The sequence below is a fragment of the Miniopterus natalensis genome, chromosome 4, assembly GCF_054644295.1.
Source record: "Miniopterus natalensis isolate mMinNat1 chromosome 4, mMinNat1.hap1, whole genome shotgun sequence".
Taxonomy (NCBI): Eukaryota; Metazoa; Chordata; class Mammalia; order Chiroptera; family Miniopteridae; genus Miniopterus; species Miniopterus natalensis.
This window is the reverse complement of record NC_142084.1, coordinates 71,913,306-71,933,974: the sequence shown is the minus strand read 5'-3', so window position 1 is coordinate 71,933,974 and position 20,669 is coordinate 71,913,306. Positions and strand designations below refer to the sequence as shown.

Here is a 20,669-nt window from a genome sequence, read left to right as displayed (position 1 = left end):
GCCCCGCCCCGGGCCGCTCGGCGTGCGCGCCCCCGGGGCCAGAGACTCGCACCCGAAGACCCGCGTTCAGCCGAGGCGCGCCCGCCTCTCCTCCGTCCCCAGCCTCAGTTTTCCCACTTGTAACATGGGGACAGTTTGTCCCGTAGGGTGTGGCCGCTTGAACTCACTGAATCTGGTGCTGGGGACAAGCTGGTCACTTATTCTGAAAGTGTTCATTGAATGCCTGACGTGAATTATCGGGGGTTTCCCCCACTTCCCTGTGAGCAAGACTCCCTTGTTCATCCCGTTTTACAGATGAGGAACCTGAGGCATAGTTCGGAAGGCTACTGGGCTAGAGCCTCCTGGAATCATGGAAGTAACATGCAGTCCAGGAGGCTGAGCTGGGGAACAGCTTGGGTGGTGTCAGAAGGTTCTCTGCAGGCTTCTGTGTTGCTAAGGAGGCTGATGTGGCCCAGAGACCCTCCATCTCCCCACACTCACCCCAGTCTAGCCCCAGCAGTCCTCCAAGGGCCTAACACAGTTCCACCCCAGGGCTTCTGCGCTTGCTGTTCCCTCTGCCTGGAACGTGCCCTGCAGTTGCCAAAAACCTAGCTGCTTCCTCTCCTTCAGGGCTCAGCTGGAATGTCACCTCTTCCTAGGAGCCCGCCCTGGCTGTCACTTCCTCCTAATGGCCCTTCTTACCCTCCCTGGCTGAAATCACCACCACCCCAGAGGCCCATGTCATTTCCTTATTTCCTCCTCTTCACATTCAAAAATCATTCCTTTATAGGTATTGCTTTTCTGGCTTATTTCCCATTTTCTCTGACATAACGGTTAAGACTTCCATGCCAAGGGTGTGTCTCTATTATATCCGTGTCCCTGCATCCAGTACGAGCCTGGCACACAGTTGGTCTCCCACCAACGTTCATCAGAGGTCAGAATTTCTCCAAAAACAGCCAGAAAAATAAAGCTGTGTTCCTGGCCACATCCTCCAAAACAGGGCTGGACCTTAGACTTGGGTCACTGATGTCTCATTCCAAGCAGCCTTGGCCCCGATTAGCCAGGATGCTGTTGAAGTACTAGCTGCCTCTGGCCCAGGCCTCAGAATACCCAGGGCAGAGGTCTTTGGACTACCCAGAGCCCTGTTTGCAAGCTCAGACTGGAGGTCGTCATATTCTCAGTGACTATTTGGGTCTCTGGCAGCTTCAGGTAGAATTCAGAAAATTCAGAGCAGGCCTGGTCTGTCCATGGGAGCGAGACCCAAACCAAGTGGGAGAAGAAAACAGAATGAAAATCTCACCCAAAATCAGGTTTTATAGCTCAAACATATAGTAAGCATCGGTCCAAAATGCACATATTGCTAGAAGCCTGGGGTGTGAAGAGAGGGAAGTCACAATGGATTTCATTTTCCCACATCACACCAGAAAAAAGGGAGGAAACTGATAACACCCAGAGTCAGCCCTGAGGGGGAGAAACTGAGTCCCAGGCTGCTGCCAAGAGTGAGTGGGTAAAAAGCTCAGGTTCACTGGTACCTGAACCACCCATGGATCATCTTCAAGCGTGTAACTGGGGTTCTCTTTTTAAATCTCCCAAAACCTTTGGAGGAAGGGACTATTCTTACACCATCTTGCAAGTGAGAAAACAGGCCCAGAGCAGTTAAGCCACTTGTCCCAGGTCACACATGGGAGGGGTTGGGATTTGGAACAAGAGCATGTGGTCATGTACTTAGGGGAGGACAAGCAGAGCCAAAAAAAAAATCCTGGCTGGAGTTGCCAAGATGTGTGCTCAAGGATCAGCTTTGCAACAGTATAATTAGTAATGCAGTCCCCATGGTAGGTTAGATGAGGGCACTGAGAGGAGGATGGAGAACTTTTAAAAAAAGAAAGAGCGTGGCTGGCATGGCTCAGGGGTTGAACATCAACCTAGGATCCAGGAGATCAAGGTTCTATTCCCGGTCAGGGCACATGCCCGGGTTGCACGCTGGATCCCCAGTCGGGGGCGTGCAGGAGGCAGCTGATCAATGACTCTCTCATCATTGATGTTTCTCTCTCTCTCCCTCTCCCTTGCTCTCTCTGAAATCAATAAAAACATATTTAAAGAAAGAAAGATGGTTATATTAGAAAGCAAAGTGCAATAAAATGGTGCAGCTGTAGTGAAAACAAGTTTGGCAGCCCTGGCAGGTGTGGCTCAGTTGGTTGTGTCCTTCTGTGCACCAAAGGGTCACTAGTTCCATTCCCAGTCATGGCACATACCCAGGTTTCAGGTTTGATCCCCTGCTGGGGTGATTGATGTTTCTGTCTCACATCGATGTTTCTCTCTAATCAACTTTTTAAAAAAGTTTGGCAGTTCCTCAAGGAGTTAAACATAGTTACCACAGGGCCCAGCAATTCAATGCCTAGGTATATGCCCAAAACAATTGAAAGTATTAGGTATTCAAATACTTGTAATGAATGTTCATGACAACACTAGTCACAATAGCCAAACTGTCAAAATAAAATGTCCATCAAGGGATGAATGGATAAACAAAATGTGATTTCCCATACCATGGAATATTACTCAGCCATAAAAACAAAGTTCTGATACATGCATAGATGAACCTTGAAAACACCGTGCCAAGTGAAGGAAGCCAGTCACAAAAGGCCACACAGTGTATGATTCCATCCATATGAAATGTCCTCAACAGCAAATCCATAGAGTCAGAAAGTAGATTAGTGGAGGGGAGGGGAGGGGGAATGGGGAGTGACTACTAATGGGGACAGGGCTTCCTTTTGAGTTGATGAAATGATCTGTAACTAGATAGAAGTGATGGTTGTGCAACATGATGATAATATTTAATACTACTGAACTGTACACTTTAAAATGGTGTAACTAGTGTTCTATGTTATGTATATTTTATCACAATTTTTAAAAAGCCAATGTGGAAGCATTTATGGAATGAAAAACAAATGCGAGAGAAAGACAGATACACACAAATGTATTTGCAAAGGCAGCAAAAATCTCAGGAAGGAAGAATAAGACATTGATAAACATTGGGTGCTTTGGGGAGGGAACCAGAATGTGGGAAGGGGGGTGAAAGTGAGGGTGGAGGGGAGATACCTCAAGCATTTCTTGCACCATGTACACAAATCAATTACTCAGAAGTAAATATAATACACACACTTTCTTTAAAAAAACAACAACACTGCCCGGCCGGGCGGGGCTCAGCGGTTGAGCGTCGACCTGGGATCCAGGCGATTGGGGTTCGATTCCCTGTCAGGGCACATGCCCGGGTTGCGGGCTCGATCAATGACTTTCTCATCATTGATGTTTCCATCTCTCTCTCTCCCTCTCTTTTCCTCTCTCTGAGGTCAATAAAGATATATTTAAAAAAAACCAAAACCAAAAAACACCACCACTAGAGTTTTTTAAATTGTAGTAAAACACACATAACAAAATGTACCACTTTTAGGTGTACAGTTCAGTGGTATTAAATACATTCACATTGTTGTACAACCAATCTTCAGAACTTTTTTCTCTTGAAAAGGTAAAACTCTGTCCCCATTAAACATTAACTCCCTAGCCACTCCCCCTCAGCCCCTGGCACCCATCCTTCTTCATTCTGTGTCTATGAATCTGGCTATTGTAGGTATCTCATATAAGTATCACATAGAATTTGTCCTTTTGTGACTTGCTTATTTCACACAGCATAATGTCTTCAAGGTTCATCTATGTTGTAGCAGGTGTCAGAATTTCCTTCCTTTTTCAGACTGCATAATATTCCATCACATGGATGGACTACTTTTGCTTCTCCATCTATCCATCAACGTGGGCACAGGTAGCTTCCACGTTTTGGCTATTGTGAATAATGCTGCTATGAACATGGATGTGTAAATATCTCTTACAGACCACTTTCAATTATTTTGGTCACTCAATTTACATGACTTCTTATTTTTGAAACAGTTTAAGACTGACACAAAGATGCAAAAAAGTAGTACAGTTTCCATGAACCCTCAACTCAGCTTCCTCCAGTGAAATGGTTTATCTTAATCACTGTCAAAACCAGGAAACTGATACAATGTAATGGACTCAGGTACCACAACTTATTCCTCAAAGTTGTAAAAAAAGTTCCATTTGTAAAGAACTGTTCCTTTTAAAATTTTAATGAATTTTCTTAGGGAGAGAATGGAGGGTTAGAGCTGGCCTGGGTTCAAATTCTGCCTGACTCCTCATGTGGTATGTGCCCTCAGATGAATTATTTTCCCATTTCAAGCCTCAGTTTCTTCCACTGTAAAATGGAGATTAAAGAGTGCTGCAAGCTTTTTATATTTTAATAAGTTCAGACCTACAGAAAAGTTGCAAAGACAGTAGAGACTCCCCTATCCCCCTCACCCAACTTCCTGGAATATGAACATCTTACACTATCAGGTGGATTTGTACAACTAAGAAATTGACACTGGTACATTGTTATTAGCCAATCTCCTGATGTTATCCTGATGTCACCAGTTTTTCCATTTGTGTCCTCTTCCTGTGCTAGGACCCTGTAGAGGGAACCCAGTTGCAATTTGTGATCACATCTCCCCAGTCTCCTCTGGTCTGGGATGGCTCTTGGGTCTTTCTTTGTTGTTCATGACTTTGGCAGTTTTTGGAAGAACTGGCTGTGTGTCCTGCAGGAAGACCTCAATCTGTGTCTGTCTGATGTTCCTGTCATAATTAGAATGGGGTTATGGGTGTTTGGGGAAGACCACAGAGGCGAAATGCCCTTCTTATCCCATTATACCAGGAATCCTTGATACCTACATGACTTATCACAGAGCTGTAATTTGGGTCATTTGGTTCAGGTGATGGGTGTCCTGGGGCTGCCATAACAAATGACCACAAAGTTGGTGGCTTGAAACAAATTTATCCTCTCAAAGTTCGGGAGGCCAGAAGTCCAAAATCAGTGCTGGCAGGGCCACGTTCCCTCTGGAGGCTACTGGGGGTTCCTAGCATTCCTTGGGGGTTCCTAGCATTCCTTGGCTAGTGGCTGCATCACCCCAATCTCTGCCTCTGTCTTCTCTGTGTCTCAAATCTGCCTCTGCCTTTCTCTTAGAAGGATACCAGTCACTGGGTTTTGGCTCCATCCTAAATCCCAAATGATTTCATCTCAGGATCCTTAACTTAATTACATCTAAAAATACTCTTTTTCCAAATAATGTCACATTCTCAGGTTCGGGGAGTTAGGACTGGGACATATCTTTAAGGGATCACCATTTAACTCACTACATGTGTTATCTGCCAGGTGTCTCTACTATTCAAGCCTCTACCAATTTACTATTTTCCCCTTTCTCTACTCAACTTTAAAATATATATATCTTTATTGACTTCAGAGAGAGGAAGAGAGAGAAGGAGAGAGATAGAGGCATCGATGAGGAGAAAGTCATCGATTGGCTGCCTCCTGCCTGCCCCCCACCTGGGATCGAGCCCACAACCCAGGCATGTGCCCTGAGGGGGAATCGAACCTCGATCTCCTGGATCCTAGGTCGTTGTTCAACCTCTGAGCCACACCGGCCGGGCTCTCTATTCTTTACAAGCAGGACACTAAGTCCAGAATAGAAAGTATTCTGCCTAGCGGATGAGCCATAGCTTACTCAACCAGTCCACTGTTATTAGACCTTTATGTTCTTTCTGCTATTTTAGAGTTGGCAACATTGCCGCAAAGCCTGGCAGAGTGGTTCCCTAGATTTGCAAGACCTCGTTAGTTATAAATTGTCAGAAATAGATTACTGAATTGAAGAGTGTGACACTTTTATGGATTTTGAGACTTATGCCATTTTTTCCCCACTTAAAAGAAAATATATGTCCACTGGTTTCACCATAACCTTGCCAGCATTAGGTTTTACAATGTGTCCCCCTTCCTTTTTTAGTAGAAGGTAGGGTATTTTTATTAATTTGATAGGTACATTGGTCCACACCATTTAAGTTTCTGGTGTCAGAAATACAATTTCAACTGGAATTTAAAAAATAGCAGTATTGGTTCAAGGGATAAGGAAGGGTAAGGATTTGTGAAGCAACAGGTACAGCTAGATCCAGAATTAAAAAGGGCCAAGACTCTGAAGTGGGGAGATGGCATGTCTCTACCTGACTCACACTACTCTAGCTCTGCAGTTCCAGCACCATCCTAGGGGATCGCTCTCATTGGTTGACCTGGGACATGTGTCCATGAGAGAGGAGGAGGGACAATGCTGACTCCCTCAAATAGTGGCCCATGTAGCCTCTCATGTTTTTGCTCCTACAAGTCAGAGTCCAGAAGGCCTACGTGTGCAAAAGCACAATTAAATGTGCCACAAGCCAGGTAATGATGAAAATTTATGCAAGGTACTAAAGTTCAAAGTATAAGAGAGGGAGTGATTAGGTTTTGGGGTCAGTCATTGAAAAGTTCACAAAGCAGCTATGCATTACTGCAGGCTCTGACAATTGCTAGGGACAGAGTCCAAACTCCAAGTGGATTAATCAATAAAGAACAACTTCTTAGGCTCATATAAATGGAAAGTCAGATCTAATGGCTTCAGGCATGGCTGGATTCAGGGGCTCAAACCATGCCTCCCTGTCCACCAAGTAGTTCTTATGTATGTTGGATTCTTGTGTATGTTGGAACCTGATGGCACTGGGTTTTCGCTATCTCACTCGTAAGTCTCACTATTTCAGTGAATAGGAATATCTCACTATTTCACTTTTGACAACCTCCACAGAAGACACTCTTCTCCCTTCTATCATTCACTTTCCCTCTCAAGGGAGGTTCTAGTTGGTCTTGGTTGGTCACGTGCTTCTACTTTAACCAATCACTATGGCCAGGAGGATGGAGAACTCTGATTGGCCACCTCTATGTTGAAAGGACCGACAAAGACCGCAGTGACCTCAGTCTACCACACGGGGTCACCCAAGTAGAGTTTTCAAGGGTGAATAGGAGTAGGCCAATTGGGCAAAAGAAGAAAACCTCTGCATAGAAAAGTCTAGAAAAGTCAGAAAGGAGTAATCCAGCACAAGATTTTCTTCCTACTTCCACCCATATTAATACTGGGACACTTCATGTATCCCAGTTTCTGTTGTTTACATCAAGCGGCCTTTACCCTTAACAAAGCTTGGCAGTTCACCCTGATCCCTCTAACACAGTTAGCACATCACTTTTGGCAGCCTACCAGCGTCCTGCACACATCCCAGACCTCGCCAGCTCCCCTGAAGCCCTGACCTGATGATAGATGGGACTTGGGGAATAAATGCTCCAGCTGCCCTGACCGTGGATGGGACCACAATGAGACATGAGCTCTTTTGCTGTTTTCCTGAGGTCCCCAGCTGGACTGGCCCCTTGCTTTCTGTGTCATCTACTCATTGGTGACCTCTGCAGGGATCCTTCCCTCCCTGTTTCAGGTCTCCACCCCCAATGGGGGCTTCCTGGAGTCATCTCCTGAATACACTATGTGACCTTAAGTATTCATCTCAGGACCCCCAAACTAAAACATAAAGGACAACTGTTGGTCCAGGGGTAACAAGTGCCTGGCACTTTATATGGGTTCCACATTTGATCAATTCACTAACATATCAAGAGATATGCTCTAAGCCCTGGTACGTGTAAGTATAACCTTATTTGAAATAAGGTCTTTGCAGTTGTAATTAAGGATCTTTAGATGACATTATCCTGGATTTAGAGTGGTTCTATTAAGAAAAAGGAGTGTCCTTATAACAGAAAGGAGAGGAAGATTTAGACATAGACACACAGAGAGAAGAAAGCTGTGTGAAGAAAAAGAAAGATATTGGAATGATGTGTCCACAAACCAAGGCACTACAAAGATTGCCAACTATCAGAAGCTGGGACAGCAGCATGGGATGAATTGTCCCTCAGGGCCTTCTGCAGGGAACAAACCTGCTGACACCTTGATTTCAGACTTCTATTGTGGTAATTTGTTACAGCAGCCCAAGGCAAGAATACATTTACCTATTTATTTTTACTGTCTGTCTCTCCAGCTGGCTCCTAAGTCCGAGGAGGGCCAGTTTTGTCAGGTTTGTTCACTTGTGCTTCCAAGAGCAGGCAAGTAGTAGGTGTTCAATAAATATTTATTGCTCGCCCATGCATTGTGCTTAGTATGTGCTAGATGTTGTCCAAAGTGCTTTCATATGGCTTACTCGGTTCACCTTCACTGCAACCTTCTAGAGCAGACACTATATTACATCCATTTTATAGAGGGGACAACTAAGGCATAGAGCGGCACAGTTAGGATTCCAATTTACCAAAAGATGTGCCTTGGATAAGGACCAATTACAGTTGTGAGAATCAGAAGGCACTTTTTGATAACCAAGGAGTCTCGGCGTTTCCAATGCAAGGTGTAAGGAATAACCAGCATTGTCCACAGCGTGAAGCCTAGACCAGAGAGGGTTACACGTGAGCATGCGCTCTTACCCCAAGGCCTCCAGCGCTGGCGCGTGTTCCTCCGCTCCCTTTTGCAGCACTCACCGCGGTACTTTACGGCTCTTTCCCTTATTTCTCTGGCTGGAACACGGCCCGCCCCACCCCTTGTGCCTGACAGGCCCCGCCCTACTCCACGTCGATTGGTTGTTCTTCCTTTGAGCCCCGTGTTGAATGGCCCCTGTCGCTGCCATTCCATTCAGCCTAGTGGCGCGCGGCGGGGCGGATTCCGGCGGGCGCGTGAACGGTGGAGGTGGCGGCGGAAGTAACCGGTGGGCCAGGTCCCTGCCGACACCATGGTGAGGGCAGGATGATGGCAAGTTTTTGCCAGGAGGCTGGCATGCGGCCTCCAAGGCCCCTCGGGGCTGGCGCTGGGGTAGGGGCCACGCGGAGTGAGTGTGTAATCCGGCCCTGCAGGCCTGTCTCTCGGCCCGAGGCGGAGAAACTGAGGCCGGAGAGAGATTGGGGCTCTCCTAGGGTACCCAGCGGGTCGGTCTCGGGGAACTTAGAGTTGAACTAACGTGTAACCATAGTATAGCGGCCTAGTCGCAGACTTCCCATTTTGCAGATGGGGAGACTGAGGAAAGGGACCCACCGAAGGGCCCTGTGAATGCAGCAGAGTGAGTTTGGCAGAGAAATGTCCCCGGGTGCATCCGACCCAGTATAATTTCATATTGGGGAGCTGGAATGCCAATATGGCAAATAGGGGGCCCATCTGAGTTCTCAAATTAAACCAGTTTTGGGGATTTCGGGCCTTGCAAGGCCCTCAGAATGTTAACAGCACAACTTTATGTGCCTCTCGTTTTTCAGGCTGAAAAACAGACCCAGAAAAGGAATTTTCTCCTCCCTGGATCACAAAGCAGGGAAGAGGGGGCATTTTGAGCCAGGAGTGGACTAGTTGCGCCCTCTCAGTTCACAGAAGGAAAAATTGAGACCCAGACATGGAAACGGAGGCCCTCAAAGCGGAATTCAGAGTCGGGCCTCCTGGGAGAGTGCTTGGCCGATCAGCACCTGAGTTACGCTGAGACCGTTGCTGCATGTTTCTCAGGGTTATTGTAGGTTCCCATAAATACTACTGATTAGTACAAGAACTGAGAGAAGGGATCGGGCTGCTCTGCTAGAAGGCAGAGTCAGCCTGAGGGGAACGCCAGAATAATCCCTCTTTGTTAAGGTCCATGGAGTCGGGATCTTTGTGTTTATCCTTGATATATGAGAGTCTAGAATAGCACCTGTGCAAAGTGCAGGCTGATTTTTCCAATTGGAAGAGTGTCCAGGAGTAGACAAGGCATGACACACACCCAGTTCCCTGTGGTCATGGCGGCTAGAAGCAGAGAGCTGGGGGTGTATGTAGGGATGGTCCTTGACAGTTTCTTGAATTGGAAACCTCAGGAGCCCATTTGGTTTAGTCCTGGATTGGTCCAGACCTGAGTACCAGACCCCAAATGTGAGAAAGCCCAAAGAAAGGAATCCTCTTTCCTTCAGCTTTTCTGACTTTCCTAATACTAGATGGCCCAGTCTCCCTCAGAACTGGGTGTCCGGCCTTCTGTTTCCCTTGATACCGTCACACATCTTCCTCTTTCCCATGGAATTTTAAGTTCTCCAGGATCCTCCCCTTCTTTTCTTCTCTGTCTCCAGCACAGTTTGGGGATGAGAATGTAAATGTCAGGACATGGCCACTGCTCCTGCATGGAGGACTGCCTGGATGCCACCTCTCTCTTGAACCTTTCCTTATTTGTGTGATGGGGCAAGCATCCCACCTGCCCCATGTGCCTCCCTGGGCAGTATGTGTATTTTTCTTGTATTTATTCAGCAAATATTTACTTTGTCTGCCTGGTGTGCCTGGCCCCGTGCTTGGCGCTGGACAAAGTACACACTTTCTGAGTTTTCCAGTCTAACAGGAGGTGTGGTGTTTCAAGTCTAGCCAGGGAGACAAGTAAACAAGATAATTAGAGACTGGCTACGTCCTATAATGGAAACAGCAGAGGGTGGCCCAGGTGGAAACCTCATTTCCTAAATGGGGTTATTATGAGGGCCTGGCAGAGGGAGGTGACGTTTGAGCAGTAACCAGCCTGGGGAAGGGCACCCCAGGCAGAGGGAACCACAGGAACAAAGGTTGAGTAATAGGAGCCTGCGTGGTGTGTGGGGAGCAGAATGGGCCAGTTTGCAGGAGCCTTGTCAGGTCTGTCCCTCTTAGGGAGTGAGTGATAGGGAAGTGAGCAAGTGCTGGTCCCTTTTGTATTTCACATTTTTTCAGCTACTTTGTGGATAGGGCACTGCCAGTGACACCTGTGGAGGCCATGGGTTATCTAGAACTGTGCTGCCAGTAGCTGGGACGAAGTGGTGACCTGAGAAAGGCCATCATCAGCATAGGGGTTGTGTATGTCATAAAAGGACATCTGTGGGTCCCCTGCTGACAGGCATCAGTCTACTTTCACTGGTTTTACCAGGACCATGCTCTGCGTCCCTGGCAGTTCCCTCCTCTGACCCTCCACCCTCTTGGCAACTGAGTCCATTTTCATTTTCACATTCCAAGGCTTGCCTGACTCTGTCCCCTCCAGTGATCTGGGAGGAGAACAGATGCACCCAAATGAGAGGGCAGGAACTGTGGCTTGGCCACATTGGTCTCCAACCTGCCCATCCTGCTTTGAGCAGCTGCCTCTCTTCCACGTGGCCGGTTCTTATCTTGCCAGTCCAGGAAGCCAGTGCAGGAAGTGGGCTTGGGCCTGGCTTCCTGTTGTTGCTGGACCTCCCCTGGTGACTTAGGGAAGGCCTGTGGGATATTGGATCTGCCCCCCATCCCAAACCCTTCCATGGGGAGCCACCCTGTGAAGGTTGAGGACCATTTCCAGCTCCATAGGAGACGCCTTCTAGTTCTACCACCTGGAGAAACAGCTGCCCCATGTTGTATGGAGTGACGCCAGGGAAGGACAAAGTGAAACCTCTTTGCTTCCTGAGGCAGTTTCATGTCTGCAGGGCCCTCAGTCCAGAACCTTCATCTAGCCATACTGAATGGGACCCTGGACCCAAGCACTGCCACCTGAGTCACCTTCTAGAGAACCACAGGTGGCTCCAGTGTACAGGTCCTGATTTGTATTCCCAAAATGAGCTGATTTCCCCCCAATTATACGATGTTTATTATTAAAAAGAAATTCAGTAATGATTGAAAAAGAAATATCTGGGTGAGCTTTAAAAGATTCCATCCTTTATCTGCCATCTCGCAATAACCACAGACTTTTTCTGTAATGTCTCTTCCTCTTACCTGGTGAATTCCTGTCTTTGAAAACCCAGTTTAGATGTGGCCTCTTCAGGTCAAGGTGGACTCCCCATTGTGCCTGGCTGAGTCACTCTTGGTCCAGTTGGGGCTGCCCTCTGGCTGCAGACAGACAGGATCAAGACAAGTTCTTGCTCTTACTAGCTCTAGTACTGGGTAACATTCTCAGTATCCTCATCTGTAAAGAGGGAGTGATGATAATTATACACAGTGCTGGAAATGAAAGACCCGTAGCTGCATGTATCCATGTGGATGCATCTCAGACATCAGTTGAGCAAAACAGCTGCAGTGGGACCTGTACACTACAATGCTGTTGATAAGCATGGTGGGTGTGTGAAAAATGTACAGCATGAATTATAAAAAAATACCAAATGGTCATCCCTGGGCCTAGGTTTCACCTGTCTCTGGAAGAGAGATGGGGCTTGAGGTGTTCTTTCCTGAACTGGGAGGCAGGTGTATGTCCTAGGGTTGTACAGAATGAGGAGAATGCCTCTTAGGGGGTGAGGCATGTGTGCTCCTATACCCCTGGTGCTATCATGGGAACCTGCCCAGAGGCCTGTGGCTCCCAGGAGCTGATTAAACAGACTAATCTTGTGCCTTTGCTTGCCTTTCAGCTCCCATTGTCACTGCTGAAGACGGCTCAGAATCACCCCATGGTATGTGCCATCTGGGATGTCGAGTTTCAGTGGGGACCAGCCTCAGCACAGGGACGGGGACACTGGGGGAAGGGTGAGGTGCCTCCAGCCAAACCTGCTTCCCTACCTGTTCATAAAACAGCAGCTTGTTCTCTTCTTTCCCACACAGATCAGAACCAGTGTCATTTTTGCTGCTTATAAAAGTAGTAATATGTGTTTATTAAAAATGTCAAACAGGAAAAAAATGTCAGACACAAGAGAGACTTACAGTGGTAGCACCCTGCATTCATCTTCCCAGCAACTTAACTAATTCCGTGATATGTGTGTGTGAACATGAATGTGATTTTTAAAACAGATGGGATCATGTGATGCACATTATTTTCAGTATGTTCTGTTTTCTTTTTATTCAGTGTAATTCAACTACCATAAAACTCAGCCTTTTAAAGTGAACAATGCAGTGGCCATTAGTAAATTCACAGTGTTGCATAACCACCACCTCTCTCTGGATCTAGAACATTTCCATCACCCAAAAGGAGACCCCATTCTCATTAGCAGTCATTGCCCATCCTTCTTGCCCAGTCCCTGAGAACCACCAATCTATTTCCTGTCTCTCTGGATTTGCCTCTTCTGGACACTTCATATAAATGGGGTTATATAACATGTGGCCTATGTGTTTGGCTTCTTGCACTCAGCATGTTTTCAGGGTTCATCCACATTGTAGCATTTTATGGCTGAATAATATTTCATTGTATAGATGGACCACAATGTATTTATCCATTCACCAGTTGATGTACATTTGGGTTGTTTCTATCTTTTGGCTGTTTGTGAATATTTGGATGCTATGAACGTTCATGTGTGCATTTTTCTGTGGGTGTATGCCTTCATTTCTTTTGGACAGATACCTGAGTTGGTTCGATTTTGGTTCTATTTTTCTGTTGTTAATCCTCACCCAAGGATTTTTTTCCTTTTTTTTTAATTCTCACTCGAAGATATCTTTTCTATTGCTTTTGAGAGAGAGTGGAAGGAGAGATAGAGAGAGACACATCGATTGGTTGCCTCCCACACACGCCCCGACTACTGGGGCCAGGGATCAAACCTGCAACCAAGGTATGTGCCCTTGACTAGAATTGAACCTGAGACTTTTCAGTCCGCAGGCCAACACTCTAGGCACTGAGCCAAATTGGCTAGGGCCATTGATTTTTCTTTTTAGAGAGAGGGGAAGGGAAGGAGGGGGAGAGAGAGAAACATCAATTGGTTGCCTCCTGCACGCCGCCCAGTCAGGGCCCGGGATTGAGCCTGCAACTGAGGTATGTGCCCTTGGCTGGAATTGAACCCGGGACCCTTCACTCCATAGGCTAACGCTCTAACCATTGAGCCAAACCGGCTAGGGCAGTTTTTTTTTTTTAAATCACAGCCTTTGTTGTTTTTCTTTGTGGTGGTGGTTTTTATTCCCCACCAAAAAAAAAGTTTCCTCATAGAAAATCTGCAATGCCAGCAAAGTGTGTAGAGAAAGCAGAACACGTTCCTGTAAGATGGGCCTCTCCAGGGGCCTGGGTGCTGTGTGCAGTGGCCCCTGCGTCCTGAAAGGGGCTGAGGACATGTCTGAATGAGGTCAGAGCTGCTCTTACTGGCAGGACTGCACCTCCCTTGGGGCCTGTGGCTGACTTGGGGCCTGTTTCTCTCCAGTTAGTGGAGCTTAAAAACGGGGAGACATACAATGGGCACCTGGTAAGCTGCGACAACTGGATGAACATCAACCTGCGTGAGGTGATCTGCACATCCAGGGTGAGTACCCTGAGCTGGAGTCTGTGCCCGACACCTAGGGGCCATTGGGTGGGGCGGGCAAGCATGGGAAGTAGGGGCAGTGTGATCAGGAGTGCTTGCTTGGACTAGAGGTTTACAGAGCTTCAGCATTCTGGCTTCCAAGTGGAATGAAGGCATTTCCCTGCACCTTTTAGGAGGAGTAGCCTGCCACAAGTCATCCTATGGCGGGGGGGGGGGGGGGGGCTGCTAAGAGAGGAGCAGGGCCTGAGGGACTCAGCGGGGTGTGGAGGAGCAATACCAAGGGACAGGGCTCCAAGTACTCCAGTGCCTTGGACTTTGCACCTGTGAGGACGTTACACATGTGGGTTTGCTTCCCGAGCATGTACTGAACTACTATCCCTCTCCTGTCCTGCTCCTACTGGTGACCAAGAAAGACTCAGGCCTGAGGGGGCACTTCTGGCTACAAGTCCCTGCTCTACTGGTGGGAGTTGGCCTCTACAGCAGACACACCCTCCCTTCCTGTCAGCTTCGCTGCTGTTGTCCAGGCTACAGGTCATGGTAGTGTGGCCATGAGGGGTATCCAGGCCATCAGGGGGTGAGGACGGCTCTGTGGCCCCAGAGGCTTGTTTATCTCCCCAGGCCTAAAGCCAGGAAGTGCAGGGCCAGAACCTGAGCCACCAGGGCTGGGGGAGGGTCACAGGGATGATCCCAGAGTCATATGGACAAGGATGGTGGTGGAGGTAGTCTCCCTTCTAGTAATGTGCATGGGCTCTGTCCTTCCACCTGGACTCCAGTCTTGGTCCTCATGCTGGCAACAGCCCCCCAGGTTACAGAGGAAGAAGCTGCTGGGGGCCTCAGCCATGGTGGAGCTGTCTTGAGCCTATGGGCAACATGCCCCTAGGATTTGCCACACAGTAGTATAGCACAGCATAAAGCAGCCACCCACCCCTGGTCCATCCTTCTGGATGGTTCACACCCCAACAGGCAGACTGGTGGGCATGACCTCTTCCCTCACCTATACAGTTCCATGACCTGCTTCTTGTAATGGTATATCGTGGAGCTTCCACATCAGCTAGAAGCACACTCCTAGTTTTCTTGCCACATGCCAGGGAGCAGGTGTTTGGTTGGCTCCATTGTGGCCTTAGCAGACAGTACTGCAATGCATAGCCTCACATGCATATGTCTTTCTGCACATGGCCAGTAGGTCTGTGTCCACTTGTGGGACCTAAAACCAACCACCAGGTTCGGAGTGAGGTTGGTCCGGCCTCCAGAGTCGGCTCCTCTGGGCAGTTCTCTCTGTGACCAGGTAGTTGGGAGGAGAGGCTGGAATGAGATTCAAAATCCCTTGGGCAGTGGGTGGCAGAGTCCAGAGACCCCAGGGGAATCCCAGGTTTGGAGGTACTAAACTGCCACTGAAAGCAGAGTGAGCCCTGGTTCCTGCAGGGAGCATACTGGGCCTGGTCTGTCTTTGCCTGAGGGAGAGCTGAGCAAGGAGCAGCCAGCCCCAACTCTGGACTCGAGCTTCCATGGAATCCTTTTGTTTCTGTCTGGCTGTACTTTGCATCCTCACAGATTTGGCCCCTCGCCCACTTTTTCTGGGAAAGGAATGTGCGGGGCCTCGTGGGGTTCCTGTGTGGGATGAGAGCTTGTGTACGTTCCTGGGAAGAGTTAGCCCTCGAATGTTCTGTCTGACCCTCTGAGTACCTCTGCTGGGCCTGACCAGACTGCTGGCGAATGTCATGTAAGAGGGCTGGGGATTTCAGGGAGCCTGGAAGGAAAGCCGTGTCAAGGACCAGTGTTAGCCGGACAAGGAAAGGCGGGAACCGTGTGTGCAAAGTGCTAGGGGCAGGAAGCCCTCCTTATGTGTTCCAGAAAGTTTCAACTGGGAGGTGTGTTGAATGCACAGAGAAGGCAGCCAAGGTGGGGCTGGATCTTGGGCCCTTGGGAGCCATACTGTTTTTGGACCTGGTCCTTGGGCCAAGGGGGCCCTGAAGGGGGCCCTGACTGGGTTCTAAGCAGGGGGAGGTCTTGGTTTGATTTCTAAGGGTGTGGGGAAAGGAGAAGGCTACCCCAGCTTCTGGCCCTAGGCAATAGGGATGGGGCTAGGAAACTAATCTGATTGAAAGAGTCGGCAGGCTCCGGCCCAAGGGCATCAGGAAGGGATTTCAGGGGAAGGCCTCGTTCTGGTTCCAGGATGGAGGTGGGGAGGTAGTCCGCATCCTAGGAACCGCAGGGTTTTGACTTTTCTACCCCCCCCCTTGTCTCCTAGCCTCAGTTAGCTCCCCTGAAAACTGGCATCTTGGGGAGCTGCCCCTGGTGAGTGCCAGACATACCTCCCCCTCCCCCTCCCAGCCCTCTTTACCTGTCACATAGGGTCTCTGTCCTGCTGCCCTGTGTCCCACACCAAGCTCAGCCTCTGCCAGGAGATAGCTGGATGAATGAATGAGTCAGCTCCACATCCGGCCCAGCGAATTGATCTGGTGCCCACACAGACCTGGGCCTTAAGCCCTTGTCTCCATACCTGCCTGTGTCTAGGCATGGCATGGCACCTCCCTAGAAAAGGTCCCAGAAGGTGGGTTCTAGAAGGCTGGGGTAGGAGCTGGGCTGTGGCAGCACCTGGTGCATGGGGCAGCCCGTCACCCACTGCTTTGGGCTGCAGGTCACAAACCACATCCCACATTAGAGGACCAGCTGAGGCTATAGAAACCTCCCATGTAGCCCTGCTGCCCTTCCTCATGTGCCAGGGGTGCTGAGGGTCTGTTGAGACCTCACTGGAGGGGTCCTGTGTCATGTCTGGGACTGTGAATTTGGCAGCCTTCAGGGATGATGCCAGGTACAGGTGGTCTGGGACCACCCAGCTGTCTGTACCCACTCTGCAAGGACCCCCTTGGATCTGAGATCCCCACCCCCTCTCATGCAGGATGGGGACAAGTTCTGGCGGATGCCCGAGTGCTACATACGTGGCAGCACCATCAAGTACCTGCGCATCCCCGATGAGATCATTGACATGGTCAAAGAAGAGGTGGTGGCCAAGGGTCGTGGCCGTGGTGGTCTGCAGCAGCAGAAACAGCAGAAAGGCCGTGGCATGGGGGGTGCCGGGCGAGGTAGGCCCTACATACACACAAACACACACAAGTGGCTGCAGCATGTGGCATCCATTTCGGCCCAATGTTGACATTCTTAGCTGGTGCTCTCACAGTGCAGCGGGTCTGGCTCTGAGCCTCTCCCCACTTGCAGAGCCAGGAGAGCTATGACTCACAGGGCTCTTCTGTGGAGTGGCTGCTGCTGCTGACTGCCACCTGCCCCTGCTCTAGACCCCAACCTGGGGTGCCAGTTGAGTCCCTGGTGCCTTCTCAGCTCCAGGCTCAGCCCAGCAGATTGATCTGGTATCCACACAGACCTGGGCCTTAAGCCCTTGTCTCCATATCTGCCTGTGTCTGGGCATGACATGGCACCTCCCTAAGCCTCAGTTTCCCCTCTGTAGGGAGGGTCCGACAGTGCCTACCTTATCAGGCTGTGATTGAGGACCCCAACTAGGCCTGGCATAGGACCCTTCCCTGCTCTGACTCCTTGATACAAAGCCAAGGTTACACCTTTTTGATAGACTGCCCCTCACTGCCTAGACTTGACAACTCTGGCATAAAATTAAATTTGTTGTGTAGTCAGCTGGGGCCTGAGCCCAGAGACCATCTGTAAACCTCACCTTCCTACTTGGGCTCCTATTTTTGGAGTGGCCTGGCTTTTTTTCTTACGCCTTCTGATGCTGCACCGGGAGCCAGCTCAGCCAGGGCAGGGTTACAGATGTGAACCACAGGGAAGAGGGCAGGAGGGCAATCCAGATAGAGGGTTGACAGGAACTGGGGGGTACCACTGATGACTGAGCTGCAGGGAGGGCAGGGGGAATGGTTTGCTCAGGCCACTCTGGAGAGAAGCCCTAGGGACCCCAGGTGGAAAGCCCCCTTGGCAAAGCTGGTCTTGACCCATGAGAAGTTAGGTGGGACAGCCCTTGCCAACACTGGTCTCTGTACCCCAGGTTGGTGGTAGCTTGAAGGAGGTCCTGGGTCCCCAGTGTAGACCTCAGCCTCAGAGTCGGTGGTCTCTGCTCCACCCCTGTCCTGCCACCTGCTCCCCCCTCCAACGACCATGCCTTTCCCAGCCTGAGCCCCCACCCCAGCCCTGGTCCCTCTCTCCCAGGAAGCCTGACCCAAGCCCCAATGTGACTTGTGGCCCTCTGTCCTCCCTTGCACCCTGGGGGATCTGGTCTCCTCTGTCACACAGAACATTCTTGAGCATCACCCACGCCCAGCTCTGGTCAGATACTCCACCCCAGGTTTTCACCCTGCTTTCCCCACTTCACAGAGGGGAACATGGAGGCTCAGAGGAGTTAGAATACCCTAGAGCCTGGCTCCCCTGCAATCCCCACTTCTGTCTTGCAGGTGTGTTTGGTGGTCGTGGCCGAGGTGGGATCCCAGGCACTGGCAGAGGTCAGCCAGAAAAGAAGCCAGGCAGGCAGGCGGGCAAACAGTGAGCTGGCCCTGTGTCCCCCAGAGACTTGAGCCTTCCTCTGCCAGGCTGCATGTCTGCTCCGGTCCACGAGTCTGTTCAGAAGAGAAAAAAGAGGCAGGTGTTTGGGGGACCCCAGCCTGTGCATTTTGTGATCCTCCTCTTTATGTCAAGTCCTTTATTTTATTTTTTTAATTGATTTTTGAGAGAGGAAAGGGGAGAGAGAGAAACATCGATTGGCTACCTCCCACATGCACCCCAACTAGGGATGGAACCCACAACCTGGGTATGTGCCCTAACTGGGAACTGAAACTACAACCTTTTGGTGTATGGGATAGCACTCCAACCAACCGAGCCACACTGGCCAGGGCATTAAGTCCTTTTTTTTTCTTTTTCTTTTTTTTTTTTTAAAAGCAGCATTCTACAGTTGGAAATGTTATTTGGTGTTTTTGATTTTGTGAAGTCACAGCCAACTTGATTCCTGGAAGGTTCTGTGTGCTAATACATCTTTAGAGTCCTTGCCCTTGTGTTTGCATTTTCCAAACAGATTTGTTTTGTGTCTCTTGTTGGATCCCTGTGTGACAAACAGATGGGAGGTTTTCATTTTAATGTCTTTGCACTGAGATTGACAGTCCAGGGAGTTTTCCTGAAACAAACCTGAAATTGTCTTTTCAAAACAAATTCCCACAGACATGTGCCTCAGAAGCTGTGTGGGGACATGGTTGGGCCCTGCTCCTTTACCTCCTTTCTCCCTCTTTGTGTTACAAAAATAAAAACAAAACACAACTACAAACCACAAATCCACAATTTTTTTTTGAACCACTGGGCACATAATAGCATGTGGTGTCCTCAGGAAGTCACAGCCCTGTAAGAAGTTTCCTTCCTAGGGCTGCAGCCCATCTCAAGGAGGGTAAGCATTTCAGCAGGACACTGATCCATGTTCCTCTATGTTTTATGATGATGAGAGGCAAGGTCTAAGATTGGTGTGGGGGCGGGGGCTGCTCCCGTTTGCCTGTAACCCCCTCCCCCTTTGTAGAGAGAGATGATGCTGAGAGAAGTGAGGGTGGGAGCCAGCAGGCACCCACAAGGGCCAGCCTTGCCACCCAACACTCTGCCCTGTTTTGAAGCACCATTCACACCAGAGTTCACCAAGACAGAGACAGGCGACTGCCTTGAAGAATATATGGATTTTCTTGAGCCTCTTCCTTCTTCTCCAAGGCACTACCACCCACATTGCCTGAAACTTTGGAACACACACTTGCAAAGCTTCCAGTGTCATTGTCTGGGGACCAATTTTCCTTTTGTAAGTATAGGCATGTGCTGGGAGATGAGTACTCGACACTTGTCACCATGTTGAGACCTGTTTTGAGGGTTGAGTAGAATAAAAGATGGTGTTACCCTTGAAACTACTCTTGTGGGAACTGCAGAGTGCTAGAGAAGTCTCCAAGTCTGGAAGATCTCTGCATTTTAGATTTCTCCACCCTATCTCAAGAATGTGGCCCCCACCACCACCAATCTCCATACCTCCATCATTGCATCTTCCTGGTCATACCCCTTGTGGAACCCAGTGCTGCCTGAATCCTTGTCTAATAAAGCAGCACTTTGGCCTGGGTTGGGGATGAGGTGGATTGTTCAGCAAGCCAAGGCCCTGGGGATCCATCTCCCTCATCATAGATGTGGATGGTGGTCCCCCGACAGCATAGGCTGGGGATCAGGGCTGCTGACAAGGCTGAACAGTCAAGAAATGAAGGACTGGTGGGGAAGGAAGAGCCCTGTTTGTTCCTAGCCCCCACCCCTACGTTGCATTGGGTGCAGGGGCCCATAAAAGGCTCCGGGGGACTAGGAACAGAGCTGCTGCAGGTATTCTGTCTGGTGGAGCTTTGATGAAATGAGGGCTCTGCGACCAGGTGTCCCATGGGCTGTGATGAAGTGTTTTGGAGGCCTGTACCTTCCTGCTCCTGGCAGTTTGTGATTTGGACCAAGAGTGTCCAGAGGCCTCCAGCACCCTGCACCCTTCTGAAGTTCAAGGATGTGAGCCTGTCTGTAGTCTCCACACAGCCCTCAGCCCTGGCCCAACCCAAGCCTGCATAATCTTGCTGTG

At 49.4% G+C, this 20,669-nt stretch overlaps 1 protein-coding gene across 1 annotated transcript; it reads left to right on the top strand.

The window, feature by feature from the left end:
• The first annotated feature begins 8,622 nt into the window (after positions 1 to 8,622).
• LSM4 (LSM4 homolog, U6 small nuclear RNA and mRNA degradation associated) lies at positions 8,623 to 19,361 on the top strand. The gene is made up of 5 exons (XM_016210738.2): positions 8,623 to 8,694; positions 12,281 to 12,322; positions 13,988 to 14,086; positions 16,986 to 17,169; positions 18,502 to 19,361. The coding sequence occupies exons 1-5, from the start codon at positions 8,692 to 8,694 to the stop codon at positions 18,591 to 18,593; spliced, it is 420 nt and encodes a 139-aa protein (XP_016066224.1). The 5' UTR covers positions 8,623 to 8,691; the 3' UTR covers positions 18,594 to 19,361.
• Positions 19,362 to 20,669: the final 1,308 nt, after the last annotated feature.